Below are 23,361 nucleotides of genomic sequence, written 5' to 3'. Positions count from 1 at the left end.
TTTTAAAGAACGAATATCACTAAACCATCTTCCCCATTGACTTTCCCACTTTTTATATATGTAACAGCATAGTTTACCTCCCATGATGCGATTTATGGATCACGGTGTCTCAGTTTCAGTATTATAACTGTACAGAGCGTTGTAGAACTCTTATACTCGATTCAAAAATTGATCCCAGTATCTGATAGAAGAGCTGTCTATAGTTTTGAATATTATGATTTGTCGTGGTCCTACTGACATGTATTGTTTGGTTTAGTTCAAAATTCTTCCCACTTTTACAATTGATTGTACGAGATTTGATTTATGAAAGTTTTATATCATCTTTAGAGGAGCTCACAGAATGAAAAAAACTCTACATTGTTCTGAACCTATCAATTTGATCGCTTTTGATTGATTTAAGCTCGGATTTTTTAAAATAAAATAAAAATGAATATTCTTTGATTATATTAATGGATCGTGTAGTGAAGATAATTTAAGTATTTTAATCATAATATTAGTAAATTTTTATACATAAAAAGTACATTTTATAACCAATTACAATTTCCAAAACAACCAATTGTTACTTATAATTTAATATACATGACATACTATTGCAACTAGTGCTGTTGTAATTAAGATGTTTTATAACATACCTTTAATAAAATTATTGGTAATACGATTTCTATAATACTAAATTATTCCACGACTATTGACTACTTTTATCAATATTTTATGATAAATGATAATGATATGACGTTTATTATTTTACAGATACGGTCAAAAGACGGACTTGTTAAGGCGTGAGACAGTGACAGTTCGAAATGTCGTAAAACCCGGAGATCCCAAGTATATCGTGGTCGGATTCCGCGAACTACATCCTAGCAAAGATTCCACTAAACACACTGTTGTCAGCTATGCTGGTAGCGAAAAAGAAATCATCGAACTCGGGACCGAGGAAGTGGCCGCCGTTGACCTTTTGAGCCCACTGGAATTGGCTATAAAGTTCGGATGGAAGATGGAATAATTTTAACATTGATTTAATCTGTTTCTTGTTATAATTTTATGCTATGCTTTTGTGCATGTTTTTTAATGAAACAATAAAACTACTTCTTTATCACCATGTATTTATTTTATTATAAATATTTTATTAGTGTATTAATCACATGTTAGACAAGTAATTATATTAGAGCTTTGGAAGTTAAAGTAAAAAATACACACAACTCGTATAATACAACGAATAAATATGGATTTAATTATATAAAATAATTTCAAAACATTATCATTTACAACAATTAGAAGGAATAAATATTAAATTCTAGATAGGTACCTAATACCCCGTTTACATGTGCATGGATTTACTACTGATATAACGAATTATTGCGGCAATAACAAGAAAATTCACATGTAAACACGTATTATCGTCAGCACTCGAAATAGAAAATTTCACGAACCGGAGCGCTTTATAATTTTATGAAAATATTTACATAAATAAATATGTAAACAAATAGTTTTCTAATTTTATGTGTATTTTATAAAAATAAGTGTGTTACATTCTTTGTTAAATGGCTTGTCTACCTCACACGGTCAAATTAACTTTTCCACAAAACGGAGCCATAATTTTGGGAATTTTATGAACCGGTACGGCGCTCCGGTTTATTTCGAGCCCCGATTATCGTGCAAGTTGCAAGATTGCATGGATGGATCAAAAAAGTTCAGAAGCTTCTGAATTTTCCCACAATAATTGGTACTTGCATGGTTGTTGCGCATGCGCACTAGAACTGCCGGAAGAAATACGAAGTACACCGCGCAGAATATTTTAACGTTAACCGATTATCTACGAACCTGTCCGAACCTGTATGAATCTGTCAAATAGCACCATACGATGACAACATCGCATCTCGCTTATGTACTTTTGAAGAATGAGATTGGCGAGACAGTCAGCACCTTTACGTGTAAACAGTTATTATCGCGATAGTTTAAAACACAAACTATTGGTGCAAGTAAGTCCATGCACGTCTACAAGCACTATACTGCTATAAATAGATCAGGAAATATATCAGTATGCTCAAGAAAGCTCACTATAAAAATATCATACACAATGTTTACAAACTTATAAAAGAAAAAGTCATCATTACTTTGAAAAACTCATTTATCAGACGGTGATTAAGCTATATATTGTATCATTCGTACTTATCATAATAATATTATTTTGTTTGGTCCGGTCAACATATTTATGTTGGGTGAGGTGAGGTTATGTGGCACTTAATAAATACATTTTCAAAATCATAGTCACTAAAAATGATATAAAAAGTCAATTGTAAAGACTCACTGATTTTTGTGTGGTATGGTATAAAATTGTTAAATCAATTTACATTCGACATTTTAATGCCACGTTTGATACATACGTATAAGTTATCAGCATCTTAGTATTGAAAATTAAAATTAAAATTCGTTAACATTTGTTTTTTATTTTTATAATTTATCAAAAATGATTATCAATACAGTGAGCGATGTGATAGGTACCTATATATTTATAGTTTTTTATATTGCAGAAATAATCTAGATGTACATGAATTTAAGATAAGTCATATAAATTAATCATTAATTGAATTGGTGTTTACGTGATAGAACTCCAATATAATTCTTTTCAATTTGTAAGATATTTTAGTTGTTCATGTTAACACCTGTTTCGAATCATGAACCCATCATCAAAAAAATGCTGTGATAACTAATTTTCAAAACATAAAACTAAACACATACAACTTCCAAGTTATGAAATAACGAGAGAATACGTTATGTTAATATGATAATATGTTCTTTCTTTCGACTGTGGCATAGTTGAATATACTCTATTTATGTTAATTATTATAATTTATTTAACCAAAAAGATTTAGTTCACGGGATTGAAATATCTTTGTGTGTCCACAGTTTGAGGGAGAATTTTTAACACATTCTTGTCTATATTAATTAAGTTATGTGTAGACTCTTTGTGATGTATTTATTTATATCAGTTTGCTTTACGAGGTTAAGTTGACGACCATTATCACATAGATGCACAGGTATTTATAAAACCATGAGTTGGAACCACAATATGATCGCGCTTTATAAGATAGTTGGCTGCAAACGTTAGTTTAGAATTATATCCCTTTTCTGAGAAAAAGTTGCTAGTCATTTATTCAACACGCCATGGTGCCACCCTCTGGATAAAAAATACATTGAAAAGACAAGAGGTAGTTTTTCTAGACGTGTGCTCAAATACTCCTTTACAACCAGCGTTCTGAAAAATAAGCCACTGCATCAGTGCTTGAAATGGACCGGAACGCACCGGAGCGCCATTCCGGTTCATGCAATCGGTAAAGTTATCGCTCCGTCTCGTGGACAAAATAATTTGACGGTCTGACCTAGATAGGCCATATAACAAAAAAATTAACACACTTATTTTCATAAAATTTGGTGACTGTTAATATTTTCAGAATATTGTCAAGCGCTCAGGTTCGTAAACTTTTCCATTTCGAGCGCTGCTGACTGCATGTATATAATGTCCAATCGACCCAATCTCACTCAATTAGGATCTACAATTGTTTACCAATTAAATAAAATTGAATACAACCATTCCTCATACAAGAATATTTTCAAATATCTTGGTAAATATACTCAAGCTAGCAGGTACAAACATTTTTTTTAAATTGTATATAGTATTAAATAAGCTCTACAATCCGATGGATCTTGGCCGCCTCATGAAGAAGTTTCATAACAGATTTTTGTTTTACGAGCATTTAATGTCAACCACTTGCTTAACTTATTAGAACCATGCTCTGGGTCAAAACACACATAAAAATAACATGTAATTTTGCCAGACACGAAATTCTAATGACTTTATAGGCCAATGTGTTACCACTAGGGAATCCAATCCCGAGCCAACATTCTAATACCGGGATTTCGGGATTACAATTCGACAATCCCGGGATCCCGGGACCATCCATTGTTAATATAAAACTTTTATATTTACAAATAACATTGATAAAATCGGTCAAAAATAAATCTAGTATAATTTATACTATTTAAGACATTTATTGTTAATATTGAATACGTTCAATCTTGGAAATACACAAGTTTAACGGAGTAAATAATATTATAATCTATATAATAATAATGCATTTAATAGGAGATTCCTATTTCTGATAGTAAAGACTTAATGAATGGATTAGCGAGATTTAAAATAGTAAAGCAAAATAATCATGGCGTACTTATGACCTTTCCGCTTCATAAATCTAATTAGTTAGACAAATATTAAACTGCCGTAAAACGTATGATATTATGGTGGAATTACTTTGTGAAAAGTGCGAAGCATTGCTTTTTTCCAATCTTTCCATTTTTAATAATTCGTGTGAAAAAATAAAATGAATCGGCAACCTACACATGGGTATAAATCAAACTTCATTCAAACTCAGTGTATTTCTAATGTAGTTATTTTTTATTAAAAGTATTTTTTATATTTTCGCTTTTATTTTATTTTCCATAAAAATTGATAAAAAATCAATCCCGAAATCCCGGGATTATGTTTATCAATCCCGGGATTCATAGGTATCGAAAATAGCTCGGGATCCCGGGATTGGAATCCCTAGTTACCACTTTGTTATCGTGGGCGCTTACTTATATAAATATCAACCCATCAGAAATACATAATCGTTTGTTTTTTATTGACGTTGTTTCTTTGACAATTTATCGACTTTACATGATATATTGTAGCATTTATTCAATCCAGATTTTATTTCAATTTCATATTACACTGATGATTAAACGTTGCCCTCTCACGAGAAAATATTATGTTATTATATTGAAAATCATCATGATAGTCTAATGATGCTTTTATCAATATTAAGATAGTGCACTTACATCAGTCATCATAAAACTATTAGACATGTGTCATCAAAAACTGATGAAATATACTGCAGGTAAATAATTACCTATATAAATATTATCACATCTGAAAATATTTAGTCTAGTTATTTTATCCAACAAGATAGTTACGCTGCCAAAATGACTAGGGTATAAATACAAAAAAATCTTTCATATTCATGTTATAACCTAAAATCTTTTCAACACTTTCTTTTCACTTTTTATACATAGAATACAATTGTGGCATAGTGTTTTTATTTACTATTTAATTTAATAATATACGACAGTTACGTTAATTAAACCAAGTTGATATTTTTTTTCACTGTTTTCAAGAAAAATTAAATTTTTCAAGCATGATTAAAACGTATTAGTCACTTTAATGAGTTTTTAAATATTTTTGGCACAATAGTAATTTTTGTAAAATTCAAAAACCCACTGTGACTGTTGACTGTATATTGGAAGCAGTTACTTGTTATGTAATGGCAGAAATAAGCACATATTAGTACCGTTTAGAAAATCTATTATTATATTTAAAATTAAAGTTAGTATGTATCAATGTGTTATATTATTATTCTCGGAGGATATACGCTTTCAACAAAACGAGAGCAATTGACTTAATTCTATCTTAGATATTTTTACTGTTAGATAGAATAGGCACACAAAACATATTAGCATGGAAAAATGATACTAAAATTCTTTCTTGGCAAAAATGGACTATTACTTGATTCTAAAAAAAATATTTAAGTATTTTTTTTTAATTATTTCATATTTTACAGTTCTTATTCTTCGTGGTAATGATTGTTGGCGCCTTTTTGGTGCACGCTGATGAGAAAATTCCAGCTGTGACGACAGAGAAAATTATTCCCTCATTAGGAATTGTTCCCAGCACATATCTTCAAAAACCAGGTGATTGGTTCCACATTACGTAAGTATCTAATAATAATTAATTTCTCTGATTAGCTTTACATGTCTGTGTTACAAAATCTTAGTTAGAGTTAAAATAATTTCTGTAGTTTGCGTACATCAAAAATATCAATCACGGGATCGTACTGAATATAATAGATTTGTTGACAAAACTAATAACAGTTAATTAAATCGACTATCAATCAAAAAATGTTTATTTAATAATCACACCGAAAAAATCTCTACTATTCCGCCATTGATATCTTTCGTCTCTATCAAATAATAACCCTGTATGAATTCAAGAAAATTAATATCACACTTTTGACATGTATAAATGGTGTATGTCTCGGATGATTTGTTATTATTGGTAGGTTATTGAGAAAAAAGATTTTCCATGAGCTCGAACCGTTTTATGAGGCTGCACTACAGAAAAAGCTTCATAACATCTGGTATAGAGTGCACGAATTTTTTTTTGTAATATTGGATTTTTTTAAAATATTAAATTAACTGACATGAATCATAATATTTTCTTTAAAACAAACATGTCACGAAGATCGCTTGCGCGTGTGCTAATTATGGTGACAAAAATAGTAAAAAATGAAAATAATTTACAAGGTTTATGGGTTTAACTATCAAATATTGTAATGGTATAAAATGTCATTCCTCGGTTAGATTTGATTGGATAGTATTGAGTTAGGTAATAGGTATTAAAAATTAAGATTGAAATGATTTTTCAATAGTGTATAATAATACTTACTTACCTATATTAATTTTAAGGCTTCATTCTGTCCATAGAAAATATTATTTTTGTGTTCTATGATTTTTTTGCGGTTTTCAGATACGGACCAAAAAATAACCGCCTTCGCGAAGAAATGATTACAGTGCATGAAGTGGATCCGAAAGAACCAAGAGCCTTGATTGTCGGATTCGTGGGCTATAAAGAAGGACAGAAATTGATGGTGGATTCTTATGTTGGAAATGAAAAAGAAGTCAGAATCATTGGTACCAAGGAAGTGAATTCAACCTTGACTATTGATGCACTCCAACTCTCAGAAGAATTCGGATGGATAGCATAAATTAATTTGATAAAAATAAAGAAAAAAAAAATATACAAAATTTCAGCACATTATGATAATATAAACAGTTTTTTCATAACGACTGTACTATTCTTGGTTTCGAATAAACACATTTTTTGATACAGACATACTTTCTAGTTTCTACCCCCCAATTGGCTAAACCTTTACAACCTATCGAGCGTATAGAGCGCAAGTAAGACCCTTGTTATGAAATAATAGCGTGTGAAGTACAAGATTCCTTGTTTGAATAATCATATTGTTACTTCGATCTAGTCTAATTGAGAAGAGACCTATATGATATTATATCGTATGACATTGAAAATTTTCCAAGTACCTAACTAAATATATTCTTAACACATTTTTTTTTGAAGCTATAATTCTTTTGGGGTGTTTGGTAGAGAGTGCAATTGAGAGCTGCGCGCGCACACCGTTACGAAAGTGCGCGACAGTATGAAGATAGCTGCGAATCAGTCAGCTGTATACAAACGCAAGTTTGATAGTAGAATTGTTCCGTTACCTAGGCAACGAATTTATTATTGTCGGCCATTTGCAATTCCTTACGTAAAAAAACGATTAAACGTCAGAGTGACAGTTGTTACTTTAAAAAATAAAGACAACGAGAAATAATTATATAAATTAGTAATATAAGTTAAAGTGTATATAAACCAACGGCGCTCCAATAAGCAGCCCTTTTTCTTAAGTGTGTAATTTAACAATCTAGGTTATCACAAGTTTTGTTTTTGTTTTGTTACGCCAAAGAAGTATACCTTCTAACGCGCGTTCGTACATAGGTACACACACCGATTTTTTAATTTTTAGTATCAACTTTTCCACGTTGTATTTTAAATAAACAAAGGATTTTTCGGTTAGGACATTTTCAACTTAAACCATTCAGTCAAAACCGATCTATATATTATTGTTTTGTAATTGGCCAATATATATATCTACGGTTACTATAAAAATACAAATACATGTTCCCCAGTCTTGAGAATATAATAGTTCGACGCATGACCCCCACATCCTGAATCGGGCCCCTAGGCTAGAATCTTTGGCAGCCCCCCCCTACTTATCGCTAAGGCTAAAGGCAATTTGATACTATACAAGCATTTTCCAGATGGTGTTCGAGGTAAAATTATGTATATTAGGTGTAATTTTAGCGATTTTGTATTTGAACACATTTACTTGATTTATGGAGTTGTCGGGTATTGACACACAATAATCAAAAATTGTATCGTATGGCCACATATTTTAAAATGTTAATATACTTGAAGTAAAATAGCGCCGCAGTCGACTTTTTTACTATTAGAGCAAATTTTCAAAAATCTCACTTATCTGGTCAACCCATCACGCCGGTCCCTTCCTAAGCCCGGGCCCCCAAGCCAGAGCCCTGTCACCCCCCGCTTGTGGGGGCCATGGTTCTACGATGTCAGGGTAAAATGTAATTATTTATCATGTAATAATAAATGAACTAACATTGACAACATGCATAAAATACGATGGAAAAATTATTACTGAAAATTAAATAAAAATAGTTAATTCACCCGATTTGAATAATATATGTTATTATCATAATTATTATGGGGATGCTGTTTTTATGAATTTATTATACGTCATATGCAATCTTACTAGTACCATCTATTGTGAATAAATTGAACTTTGAATACATAATCTAATAATATTCGCTGGCGATATTATGTTTCCTGTTACCAATTATTACTCTGAATTCTGTGAAGCAATGCTTATTAAATTAAGAGTACAAAATAATGCGTGTTCTTCTAGAACACTAAGCTCACTAGTAATTTTACGTATGTTATTTATGTATCACTCATAGAGTGGTGGAATTAGCATAATATCGACGTGAGAAAAAATGCATACTTACCTATTACGAAAAATATTGACACAAAATCACATCACATTTACGATTTCGATATATAGCAAGAAATTGTCAGAGGAAGGCACACACAAACCAAGATTCTACAATATACTCTATAATTATTCAAGTTACTCTGTAATTATTTAGAAACCCTGGAATAAACTGGAATGTATGAATATAATTAGAATATTAAATAATATAGGTAAAATTAATAGTTCCCTAGTAAAGAAATTATTAGAAAACTCAGTAGGTATATTAAAGGATCGATACAGTCGGCTTCTGATCAAATGAACAGGTAAATTTGGCATCACCATCTGGACGCAAGCTGAGCGTCCAACTGCCATTTTGGCGCCGGTAATGATGTAATGATTAATGAAATGCGTGAAGATACACACGTACACAAAAGTTAAAAATAGAATACTTACCCACCTAGATTCGAAAATATTGCCGAGGTATAAGTACCTACGTTTAATGGTTTTTATAGCGGCTGCAAATAAAATAACCGGTTAGCCGCAGACGTAGACTAGAATTCCGTAAGTGCGTCAAAGTACATTTTTATTGTAACCAGAAATGATTGTGTTCTAATCCTAGGAATTATCGCCGTGGGTTGAGAGAATGACAAACAAGCAATATTTGTGACACATTTTTAGGATAACTTCGAGGAACTTTGAGGTCCATATCTCTATATTGGTGATGATTAATAATTGTAAATATATTATAGTGGTAATGATTTTAAAAGAAAAAAAAACGTAATTAGGAAAGTATGCTACGTAGAATGAGCACAGACGTGTATCATTATGAGTAATATAACAAGTTTAAAATTACAATAAACTGCATGGTAATGCTCTTAGGACCTCAGTTCACAAAGTATCGTGACTATTTTAAGATAGTTTGACGAGACAGTCACGATTCATCAGTAGCGTCACGAATATCTTGACGTATATAAAAACAAATAAAAAATATTCATATTAAATCATATCCGTATCTTTTAATCTTAACTAGTCTTCGAAAACCGCAAAGGAATCGAAAATGATTTACTCAATTGGCATATTAGATATTAAAGACACAAACTTCATATAATGATGTTCATATATATAATTCATAATCTATGTTGTTTGTGCGCACCATGAGAAAGAGTATAGAATGCTTTTCTCAATTTACGGACCATGGGTTTAAATTGCTCTGCTTATCAAGCTGGCATGTTATTTTACTTCAGCCAATTTATCTGTATTGGGATTCAGAAAATATACGTTTGATATAATTGATTGAAAATGTTGTAACAATCATTAGATACTTGATAAAAAATATGGTAATATAATATATTTTCTCCATGCTGGTATACGTGTCTTGTCTCAAAATGGAAATGGTGGTGTACGTACATATATTTTTTCAACCAGAATCCAAAGTTAATCGGATTGTAAAATAAAGATTCAGCCCTATAAATTTTTGTATATATGGTAAAAGCGAACTGCAGTGAATATTGTAGACTAGTACTAGCTACTGTAGCTAAATTGTAAAAATAGTTAGTTACAGTGGGATTGTTTTGAGAGAACGATCTTGCGGCAAATATACGGAACCGAAAGGTAAAATGTTGCTTATACCATTGTGTAAACTCCGTAGACTTAGGGTAGGATCATGTATCATGTGACAGGCACACAAAAAAGGCTCTAGATAAAATCAAGACTCAATTTAAGCTAAAGTTAGTAATTGAATGAGAATATATTAAGTAGTGTAAAGAGATATTTATATATTATCATATCGTGGAATTACAGTTATTAATACGAATTAAGTCAAGCGTACTTTGATGTTTTGACTAGAATATTGTTCGGTAAATGGTTTTTTCTCAATAAAATTATACTATAAAATCGTCACTAATTGAAAGTTTTCTAGTTTTTATTCTATGTTATTTTAAATATAGTAGTTATATAGTAGAAATATTATTTACATTTGACGTAACTTTACATTCTACGCATCTCGGGCTTATTAGATACCCAATTGCAATAAGGAAACAACTCAAAATTTCAAGTTTTATAATGCCGTTCGATGTAGTCCTCTCTTTATAATTCAGCAAACATAACAATGTGTCTTGGAATCGAATAACCTTTTCTGAGATTTTTCATTAATTCTGTTATATACTGAAATTTCTGGGTTAATTCCTTGTTAAACTGTAAAATTTCATTGTGCAGTGCTGAATTCCACTAAATTAAATATAAAATATTAAAATTTTCCTCAAAGCCAAGGCCTCTGAAAAAAATTCAAAATGTTTCCCAATTGAAATATACAATCGATATTCTTTAGTCCACAAAGTTACGTTAATAACAATATAAAACCTATGCTGATTGATTTTGGAATACGGGGTTACAACATGGCTACCAGAGATGTAAATCATCTGGTGGGAATCTTCAATAGGAGGCCCAGTCAATAATGAGAATACATCTTAAGGACACCACTGAGTAAATGTATATATACATAGATACTTTCCATTTCGAATTATGTAAGGTCAGAAATATTTTTTGTTAGTGTATGCATATCAGTCGTTTGTGTCGCACCAAATCTCAAGAGATCTCTGCTATTAGAATATGTACGTCAATCTTTTGGTAGTTGTTTTTTTTATCACGGAAGAATGAATCAATTGTCATGCTTGTCATGCATTATATACATCCTCTGGAAAACCCCTCCGTTCGTAGGTACAACAAATTGTATTTATATTGTCAAATACGACAAAATTTAATCAATACTAGGTACTCATAAGGATTGTTCTTGGATATAATAACTATGCATAATATTATTTTTAAAGGTTTTTCCATATAATGATAATATACCTAAATATATGTATATTAGAATTTTTATCCTTTATGTGATAATAATAACATATAATATTTAATAACTATGGTTGTTAATTGAGTATTAATTACATTTTATGTTGTTGCCGTTTTTATTATTATATAATATGTCATTTCACCAACAATTCACAGTTAACTATCACCGTAATTTACAGTTAACCTTCCAAGTTAAATTTCACTAATAATTAAAAAGTGTGCTCTAATGCAATGACACCGATAATTACAATTTCTCGTAAAGAGTCTGTGAATATAATTTATAGTACGTGGATTCTCGTATACTCCGCATAGGAGCAAAAATACTACTTAACTTAATTTACTAACTGATAATAGGTGAATGTGGTGGTGGTGATATAATATATATTATGTATGTAATTTTTAACTTTTTTTGATACCAAAGTAAACATTGTTTTATTCAAAAAACTTACTAAAAATGTCAAACCATTTGCATTTTCTACTATGCTAACTACGTCGTCCAGTCCAACTGAGCAAAAGTGAATTTTAAATACAGCAATCAAACATAATAATACATGTTATACTAATCGTTTTTTTTATGATAATAAGTATATATTATGTATTATAATTATGACAAAACGTTGTGTTAAATTCTCAGTATAAATTAATTAGAATTTTTAGAGGAAAATAAAGATGCTTTTTACAAACGTCATATAAAATAACCGAATTGCATACGTATAACCTATTTTTTGTTAATTTATGATTCATTTTAGAAACTAACGGCATACCTATATTAATTATAATAAGTACTATAGTAATAAAATTTTATGTTAACCGTGATAAAAACGTGAAAATATTTTGTATCGGAGTCGTTTACATTTTTTGTCTCGAAGTATAAGATAAGTACTAGATCTGGCCATCTAGGGTTTCATTTAATTATAATTATAGCACTGTAATGCGTATACCGCTCTCGTAGTATCGCTAGGACGTGAGAGAGTTCGCCTCGATGACAATGAGGTGAAGCTTTATGCAGAATCTGACACATGACATGGAAATTGAGTGTTCGTGACACGTTTGTACAAGTATGTTTTATTGGACATCGATTGTCAAAACTCAAAAGACGACACTTTTGAGCTTTGGTCAGAGACTTTGTTGAACAACCTGCACCGGGTATTCAAATAATAAGACAGCGACACTAATTTATGACAGTTTTTGTTTTAAATTTTAGTGATAAAAAATTACATTCAAGAGCTGGAAATTAAAATTATTGTATAGTTTTTTTTCCGACCATGTCCGATCCTAATAAGATCATATGGGCCTCCACAGAGTGGAGATTTGTATTAACAGATTTTTGTTTTTACGAGAAATGGATGTCAGCCACTTGCTCAACCTATTAGGTCCATACTCTAACTCATACACAAATTGAAAAACAATATGTGTACTTGCCAGACCCAGGAGTCGAACCTGGGACCCACGACGGAATAGGCCGACGCTTAAGCCGCGCGGTTATATAAGATTATCTATTTGATAATATTATTTTTATTTGTACTAGATCAGTTGTGGCGAACCTATGACGCGCGGTTGGAACACGGAACAGTTATGTTGGCGCCTTAAACTAAAATCCCAAACACTGCCAAGCACAATTTCATTCATTTTGCAAAAAAACTAATCGCATTGGGTCATAATGTAGTGCAGTAAAAATAATAAAAAACTGTCGAGTTAAGAAAGTAGCCGAAAAAGCTGAACGTAAATTAAAAAAGGCTCTCGACTTGGTAACAAATATTATTTTAGTGTTTTGGTACCTAAACATAAAAATGTTCACCACATCTATTCTAGATGATGTTATGTATTTGCCTACAATGTCTTACTGGATAACTAAAAATTATAAAAAAATAACATATTTGTCAACCAAGACGTGCTATTTTAAGTGTGACAAAATTGTATCCTTAAATTTTAGTACCTAGCTCAACCATGTAGCTATGACTAATTTTATTTTGATTTTAAGTAGGTATAGTTGTGCAATAATATTGTACTTTTGACGTTAAAATTAAAATAGAAATTTCTAGTGATATATAAGGTAGATTTATAATGTAAATAAATGTCAACATATTATTCTATTGTATTTAGGCCGGTGTTAGTCTATCAATGATATTTGAAAAAGATGTTTTATCAAATATTTTATAGCATTGTTTTAAGATTTTTCTAGATCACAAAAGAACGGCAGGGAGAGAAGGTAGCTAACATCAATTTATCGTAAAAAAAAATGTTAATACATTCTAGACTTTGTTGAGGTCTATAATGATCTTCTTAGAATCGAACATGGTTTTAAAATATTTGATTAAAGGTTACATTTACGTGATATTTTATAAAATACTTGTCAGATTAAAACACGAGCACATTTTGGGGGCCACTAATCATCAAAGTAAAATTGTATTTTTTTTTATAAAATATAGACTATTACACGATATAGGTTTTATAAAAAATCTTCATAAAAGAGATTTGTCATGAATCTTTGATGGTATAATACAAGTCTTACTAAAAACTATAAGGTAGATATTATTTAGTACATTCAGAGATCACTCTGCAAGAATACTATGAAATACTTTTTTATTACTTAATTACAAATAGGAACTAAAAATACGTTTTAATGTAATATAAAGTCATGTTCGTGACGGCCTTGGAGATCTTAACTACGTCAAATAATAATGATAGTCATGAGAAAATCGTTGTTTTGGATGACAAACGAAAATATCAAATTGACAGTACAATTATGTCTTGTATATGTTGATATAATTCATTTTATTGAACTGTTTCGTATATTATCATAACAAAAATATCGCGCATACATACATATTGTGCTATAAATACGTTTTGTTTACTTTAAAATAAATCTGCAATCTATTTTTGGATTTCAATTTCGTTACCACACCTCGTTAGATATAAATTACAATGCCAAAGTATGAGTAGATTATGTACTCCTCAATGTTATACCAACACTTATACGGTTATCAGACAAGGATATGGTCTAAGTCCATTTCTCTTAAACTTGATAATGAACAAAGTAATCGAAGAAGTTATATCGATCCTCAAAATTTTGATGATACGGAGACAATGTTTGCAGAATGAAAAGACGATATTAAAAAAATACTGTACAGACTAACTGCAAAAAATTTAAATTTGGGATTGTAATATATTATATATAATCAAGGGGGTTAAGTAAGATGCATAATTGCGGTCAAAAATAATCAAATATAACATAATATTGATACCTCCACGTTTATACGTGAATAGAGGACCCCTTAAGGGTAAAATACGAGCGAAGTTATGGATGCCACATTCATGTTTCTTGTAGTCCGCCCAGCCGGATTTCCCTCTGTCGCTGCTCGATCAGGTGGAATGCTCTATACTTTTACTTGTTAGCGGAATAAATATACTAATTACCAGATACGCGAGATAGAGGCTGATCACGCAAGATTGACAATAATTCAAACAAAATGTAATGAGTACGTAGTTAAAGAACATGAAAGCGGGTTTTTTTTAATATACCTCGAGAAGGGCAGGTAAAGATGGTACACCCGGTGTAACCCAGGGGTGCAAAACTTTACGAGTGAATTGTTTTATTATGTTGCCCCCCGTGGGAGGTATTGTTTTTATTTACATTTGGTTTTGATATCTCTTGCAACTAACTAATAATTTAATGATTATTATAGATTACATTCTTTTCGTGAATTTTCGTTGTGGATTACCCATGTTAATTGTTATAACCTTCAATTGAAGCCGACGGCCCTTCTGTATCAATTGTAGTAATGATAACTATTATTGTAGGTATTTCAAAATTAGTAACACTGTTGGTGAAAAGTGAAATTAAATTTATGTACCTATGTCGACAAGTATCTCGAATTATGTATCGCGGAATTTCCTTGCGAAAGTGTTCTTCTGATAAATATTTTTAAATGTAATAGGTATTATTTTATTATTTTTTGTTTATAATCCACTAAATGTAAAACCTCGTGAAAGAAAGTGTGTTCGCGAAGTTTTCAGTCCAGGATTTTTTTACCCCTGCCAAATGCAGTCGGTAGCCGCAGGCGCATAAGCGGGTTGGGTTAACCCGCGAAAGGCACTTCTGGGAAATGCGTCTAAAATTGACGAATAAAGTTTCTTCGCCTGATCTGACAGCCCAATCAGAGAGGTGCGAGACTCTCGCCTAATCCATCTAAGGATACGAGGAGTCGAAAAAGGGAGAAGAAAGGCAGTACAACCAAGGCCGTTGGATAGGATTGACTGTATCCCCGCGCACCATTCCTAGGGTTTTCGCCGATTGTGAAAAATAATTTCAGCGTTCACGTGTTACGAACGTGGAAGGATTCGATCCTTAAATTTTTAATTGCCACAGCCCACGGCGCTCATTAATAACAAATTTAGGGCTGTAGCAAAATTATTAACGTGTAGTGATATTGTGTTGTGTATGTAATTTTTTTGTGAACCCTAATTAATAATAAAAAAACTGTTGACCTTCGCGTCGATTAATTGGTGCGTTCATCATTTTTATCATCCCGTCAATCCTGCATTTACCCCCAACCGTCCAGACCTACCGTACACTGAACGTACTCTACCGAACTAAAAACCAGCTTCTATTGACCGCTTTGAACTATTCTGAGCTAGTCGAAGGGTGGAAGCTGGTCGTGTGACTCCCACGTGCCGACCGACGGTACGCTACCAAGGGCGTCATCGACGCCGGGTCGACCGGAGAGTCGAGCGCGGAGATCGGATCGGGCTGTGCGGCCCCGACTCCCCTCCCTATCCGGACTTCCAGGGTGTCAATATTATTCAGCCCAGTTCAGACCCTGGGTGTAGAAATGTGCAGATAGTCATCTAGATTGTAAAATAAAGCAATTATGTGTCATTGTGTATTTATGAGATATGGGATTAAGGCAAGAGCACGAAATTTGCAAAGACCATAAATGGGTACATAAACTCAGATATATTACAGGCAAAAGGAATAATAAAAAATATTGTTTGGAATCCACACGTGGAAAGAATGGATGAAACTAGGATATCATATCGTGATAAACGTATATAAGTGAAAGAAAAGCTGAGACTCAACTTTGTAAATTAAAATCTGAATTAAAATAGATCAGATGAACTAGGTAACATGAATTTGATAAAAATTGACTTTTGGTTTTACTTAGAATAAAATTGTATCCGTTTATATTGGCATACTTACGATGGCTGAGTGCTAAAACATCGGCTTATCAATTCGTGGGTCTCGGATTAGAATCCCAGGCCTGGAAAAAGTCAATTTCTCATAAAAAAAACTCTGTGAAGGAAACCTCTTCTTGAGGAGGCCAAGATCCAGATTGGATTGTGGAGCCAAAAATACATATTGGTATATCTACAGAATTCGACATACCTATTTGAAATAAATTTAATACGCACAACAAACTATTGATTTAAATAGTTTTTTTTACATTTTAGAATTATTGGATATCATAATTATAATTGTTTCGTAAAACTATGGTTGAGTAATAGATTTATTATGTAAATATACAAATAATAATGCAAATGTCATGTAGACGATAGTCGGTCCGAATTCAAAAGTAATTCGTGTAAATTTGTAAGTGTTTTAAATATGGGCACTTAGTTTTTGACACGTGCACTCCTAAGTAAACCGTTTAATATTTTTTCGAAGGTGGTATTTCCTCAACTTCTTCATGCGCAATCAACCTGTGAAAAATATCAGTATAAATATTTTATTAGAGGCTTTGCAACGTCAGTATTATTTCATCCATTGTGATCTATGCAAGGTGATCGTGGTGTGTTTACTATACGGATATTGTCATATAGCAATACAACATGTTTTTTAATCACATAGAGGTCAGTTAAATACTATTTAAAATATATTTTATTTCCTACCAATAACCGATGTTTTAATGTTTTATTTTTTATCTCATTTTAATTTACTATGAACTTGATTATGTGTAGAATATACTGTAATTATTGTGTAAGCATTCAAAGCTATTATTTATTTGAAAGATCTTACGTACATATATTATAATATAATTTATATATATATATATATTATATGTTTATTTGGAGTATTGTACAATAACAATTACATGTGTTTAAACACACGACAAGTTACGTTTTGCTTTCTCTCTTGACCATGTCTGATCCTATGAAGATTATAATATGGGTCTCCATAGGGTGGAGGTTTATATTAACAGCATTTTTGTTTTTACGAGAAATGCATGTTAGCGACTTGCTCAAGCCATTAGGTTCATATTTTAACTCCAAACACACATTTAAAAACAATGTGTATTTGGCAGACCCAGGATTCGAACCTGGGACCCACGGCATTATAAGCCGACGCGTTAGAAAATGCCGTTTTGCTCTAATACCCGATTATTTAAGAATTGTATATCATTATGACCGTTACAGCAAAATAAAAATTCAAATAATTTTGTGACAAAATAAATTTTAGCTTTGCTTAGCAAGCTAACCATTTTTTCATGATGACTTCGGCATTGGACTGACTAATCATGATTTTGCGTCGTTATGCTCTGTTTACTAAGTATGAATATAATGTGTATTTAAGTTTTTTTTTTTCCAAATTTTGTATCTTAATTTAATATTGATGAAAACTGTCTCTGGAGAAGTACCTATTGGAGTGGGCTCCGTTCTGAAAATAAGTTCTCAGTCGCACTCCGGTTTACTACACCACTTACTGTCATACCATCATATATTTGAATTATTATAATAAGTAAAGAAAGAGAATAGTGACATATGAGAATGAGAGAATGGTGACAGTCCAAAAATGGACACACGTACGCAACGATAATTGTTGTACAAATAAGAATTTCATCATGTTTTTAATATATAACGTATACCTACTAATTTAGCACATAATGTTTCCAGATAATATGTGTGCTGATGGCAGTAATAGAATTCAGCATTGCGTATGGAAGACCAGCAACTCCTAACCATCAGAGTGTCATCACTAAATTCAATATTGCAGATTGGAAACCAGACGGATATTCATTCGAGTAAGGACTGGAAATAAAAATATTTTCTCGACATGCTATATTATATTGCATTTTTTAAATCCACTTTTTCTAACATTTTATTTAGAATTATTCAAATATATTGTTAAATCATACATTAAATTTATGCAAATACATAATATAAAGCCACTCCTCGAATAGTTTCGTACCCACAAAACATGATTATTATTTTAATTTAAACATAATACCTATTATATTGTGTGAACATTTATTTCAATTCTTGTGGAATTTATATAGATAGGTAATTAAATATATACATTAAAATAATATATTTAACAGAAACTATAAATTACATATAAATGGATCGTACATTTTCTGATATAATGTATATATTGAGCTAGTCTATTTAGTCAAATTTCTAGCAGAGATTATGAGATTTGTAATTTAGAGCTTAAATTAGTGTGGAAGTTACAGTATCGATTTTGAGTTGTCTATAGAATTAAAACATTTTCATGTTTCGTTAATGAGAGCCTTCAATAAAAGAGTTTCAACGATACGGTATTCCAAAGCACCAATTTTAAAATTATATACTAAGAGTTGAATAACATTAAAACTGCTCTTTTATGTAATTGTGCAAATCTGACTGCTTGATTTTACAACGTTTTAATTAGATCGTATTCTTATTTGTCCGGTGGTTGTTTATCCAGTACAAATCTTGCAATCGATTTTTAACTAACTTCCCGACTAGTTAGACATTTGAAACTTTTAGAATATACCAGAACACGATGCCATTGCATTTTTTTTAAAATACTTTAAGCCATCTTTAAGTAGAATTTAATTAATTTTAAGTTAATTCTGTTTTGTATGAAAAGTTATTTCGACACCATTATTGGTTGCCAGGGGTCTCGGGTCCTAGCAACTAAATTATTAATATATACGTGCGTTACTATGGAAATTAATATGATATGTCAAGTACATTTTTTTTGATCGTTTAAGCCAACCAAGTCAAGTTTATATGGTTCAACAGAAAATTTAAAAACGTTGTATATAAAAAGTTCTTTTTATCTTGTAATTATTTGGCTCTAATGTACAGAAATTCATAATTGCAACCAAACATGTATTGTGGATTTTATTTTCAGACTATTCTACTATTAGAGCATTTAAATCAATTATCTTTTATACACGTAATCACACGTAATTATTTTGTTTATAGGTATGCGACGTCATCAGGAATTTCGAGAAAAGAGCGCGGATATTTGAAAAAAGATTCGACCGGAAACGAGAAGCTTGTAACGGAAGGCGAGTTTTCATACACTGGTGACGATAATGAAGTTTACACGGTGAACTACATCGCTGATGAAAATGGATATCGGCCAAAGTTAAGTCATAAAACTGCAGGAAAAACAGGAAGTACGCCTGATGCGAGAAATCTGAAAGGTGGCGGAGATTTTGTGTTTCCTGACTCTAACTCAGTGACAACACGGAAACCAACACAAGTTGGATCCAGTACTGAGTCACCGACGTCTACGGCAGAATATCCTTTCATCACCACGGTAATATAATACATATTATTATACTAACAAATTACGTAGTGTTATCAAATGAAGAAATGAGGGTTTCAGTTTTAACCAGTTTAAACAGTAATATTTTGACTTAAGTGTAGACAAATAATTTATTATTATAGTCTTAATAATGGTATTTAAATTGAAATAGCTATGAACTCATAAAAAATCTGTAGAAATTATATTATCATTTTGTAAAATGGAATTCGACCAAGTCAATGTTGATCCAATTAATAGTGTTTTAAAGTGACCAAAATAATGTTTTTTTTGGTAATGTGTTGTTTACAAACATTTACCGTTCTTATTTTCATAGTAATGTGCTTTCGACCATTATCATGATAACTTGTAGGTATCTGTCTCTCGAGAGACGCAGCGCCGATTATTGTGGTTTTTGTAACGATTTTTGCGGTATGGACGCCGCGAGTACTATTGAACATTTTTGTCTCGACTGCTTGGCTCGACGTATTGTATTTAGACAACCCAAGACAATGTTTCCAAATGCTATCTATAATAATCCGTATCTTTATATCAGTGGAAACCAGTCCTGATGGTGATTATAATACTTGGAATAGTATAATTTATTTTAATTAATACTGAATGTTTAATAATTGACGTTGGTCAAAAGGTGACAAAAAACACGTCCACCTACACCTTGAAGAGTTGCATATTATTTTGACACTATGTTGTCAAGCGTAAATAAATATAACACCAGAATAAACCATGTTGATATCGTATATCAATGAGTTTTACGAAGGTCCTCTGTCAAAATGTTGGAATATCGAGATATTTGAAATAACTTTTATATTATTTTGTAGCTAAAGTACATTTATTCGTAAAATAAAGAATTATGGTTTAAATAAGGCGATTAGTTTATAACTATTATGTTATATATTGTGTAATTACGGTAAAAATTTGAAAACTTCGTATGAGTAAACTTATTTAAACCTAGTAACTAAATTATCAATTCTTGCCAATACCGTGCATTTTTTTTGTCAAAATCATTGGTTTTTTCAAATCACATGATTTGAAGAATTGAGATTTCTAATCGTGATTAAAATCTTAAGTGTATGTATTGTGAACATTTCAGTTCGTTTCATGTAAAATCTAGAAACGTATAGTAGGTAGTAGTTTATAATCAATACCTATTTATCAGCATGCATTCTTTGTTTTGCTAATAACTATTTATATACACATACAATTATTAGATATTAAAAAGTTTCTGAAAACATGTCCTCAATGTAGAAGTTTGTTTTTGAATATTTTTGTACTTTTGGTTAAAAAAATATCTACTGTTAAAATAGTATTGCAAAGTATTTGAGGACGGTAGGTAGTCTATTAATTAATTAGGTTTACTATTTTCAAATCATTGTGATGAAATATTGAATATTGTTGCATTTTGGTATTAATTATATTTTCTCTTTATTTTAGCTTTTTCCAGAGTACGAAGGAGCGATTCTTGATATGAGGTTTGATCCATCTCCAGGTTTAATTGCTTCTATACTCGGAAGATAATAATATTTTATTATTTATTTGTGTATTTGTTAGGAATCAGTGAAAACCTCCGAATAAATTAGAAATATTGTTCCTGTCCCCCCTGACTGTAATTTTACGAATAAATATTATGGACATTATATCGAATTTGATAATTTAAGAGCATAATAATCGTCAATGGCTTCATAACTTTGGCTATGTCTTAGCCTCTTTCATTCCCTTTTAGCCTGCACCATGTCTTCGTGGTATGTGCATTGACCGCCCTTAATAACATAATTTAAGGTTAAGTCAAAATGTAAAAAAAAATACCTTGTGTCGTATCCATATGTATGTGTATATTATACAGAATAGATGTCTAATAAATTTAAAATATATTATTGATACAGACGTGTCATAAAATTCTCACCGAGAATAAACATTTCATATTTTAACTTAAAACAAATATTTTATTGTATTGTTTATATACCTTCTGACCAAAAATTGTGTAATATTAATGAAAACTTGTAATATATAAGTAAACATAATGCGTATTTTTTACAATAAAAAAAGACTGATTTAATGTATGGTAAATATTTATTTATCTATTAATAAAATATATATTTAAAAAAGTGTGATTTTTATTTTTTTTAAATATTCCAGAAATATCTAGGTTCATCATTTTAAAACATCAAAATATTAGTAAGAAGTATTTTAAAAATGCGATAAGTGCAAAAATTCAATATTGCTGGTCTTTAGCGTTTCAAGCATATGTTATAAATTTTAACGATAGTTATTTTTTCAGTTGTCTTATATTATCAAATCAGAACCATAAAACAATTATTATTAGCCAACAAACCATTTATTGAAATAGATATAAACAATATAAATATTAATGAATTGGCATATATTTGTATTAAACATTTTTTTCGTATGTTTGTGTTGGATTTTGGACTGTAATTATAGATCATTAATTACATATTGTTTGAAATTACATAATTATAGAATATATACGTATTATTGTTAGATTACGACTATATGTGGACTTTCGAAATCGATGGCTCATATTGTTTTATACACTTATTATATAAATTACTAAATTTTGTATTATACCTAAGAATAATTACAAGATAAAAAGAACTTTTTATAAACAACATTTTAAAATTTTCTGTTGAATCATATAAACTTGACTTGACTAACTTAAACGATCAAAAAAAAATGTACTTGATAGAAATACTGAATAATGAAATGTCATTTCATATTGATTTCCATAGTAACGCACGTATATATTATTTAATAATTTATATTGATTATGGTATCAAAATACCTTTTCATACAAAACAGAATTAACTAAAAATGAATTCAATTCTACTTAAAGTAAGTAAAAAATTATTGAAAAATGCATTGGCATCGTGTTCTGGTATATTCTAAAAGTATCAAATATTTAGCTAGTCGGGAAGTTAGTTAAAAATCGATTGGAAGATTTGTACCGGACAAATAAGAATACGACCTAAGAAAAACGTTGTAAAAAATAAATCATTAACACGATCGAATAGGTCATCTATGGAGTCATGAATATATTGGCAGGTAGGTATTTTAAATATACTCTTCAAAGATTTTGAATGAAGGTACCAGTAACGTTATATAATTCTTATTTTATATTGTTATATATTGTGTTTGTAAGTATAGTGATATACACTTTAATTTCATCACAAGCTCAGAAAATATAAGTTTTCCATTTATAATTATAAACTATTATACTATCATATTCAAACGGAAAATATAGACGCTGTAGAAATTGTAGAC

General features: G+C 30.7%; 1 protein-coding gene across 1 annotated transcript; it reads left to right on the top strand.

Annotated features, from left to right (window-relative positions):
* The first annotated feature begins 17,297 nt into the window (after nt 1–17,297).
* On the top strand, nt 17,298–22,136 carry LOC147067795 (larval cuticle protein 65Ag1-like). The gene is made up of 4 exons (XM_085952880.1): nt 17,298–17,399; nt 18,441–18,568; nt 19,740–20,079; nt 21,517–22,136. Exons 1-4 carry the CDS (start codon nt 17,379–17,381, stop codon nt 21,598–21,600), a joined length of 573 nt encoding a protein of 190 aa, XP_085809006.1. The 5' UTR covers nt 17,298–17,378; the 3' UTR covers nt 21,601–22,136.
* Nucleotides 22,137–23,361: the final 1,225 nt, after the last annotated feature.

The sequence above is a fragment of the Rhyacophila brunnea genome, unplaced genomic scaffold, assembly GCF_057557595.1.
Source record: "Rhyacophila brunnea isolate RB1 unplaced genomic scaffold, BYU_Rbru_1.0 scaffold_3, whole genome shotgun sequence".
Taxonomy (NCBI): domain Eukaryota; kingdom Metazoa; phylum Arthropoda; class Insecta; order Trichoptera; family Rhyacophilidae; genus Rhyacophila; species Rhyacophila brunnea.
Note: the sequence above shows the minus strand (reverse complement) of the source record. Positions and strands in the feature narration are given on the sequence as shown.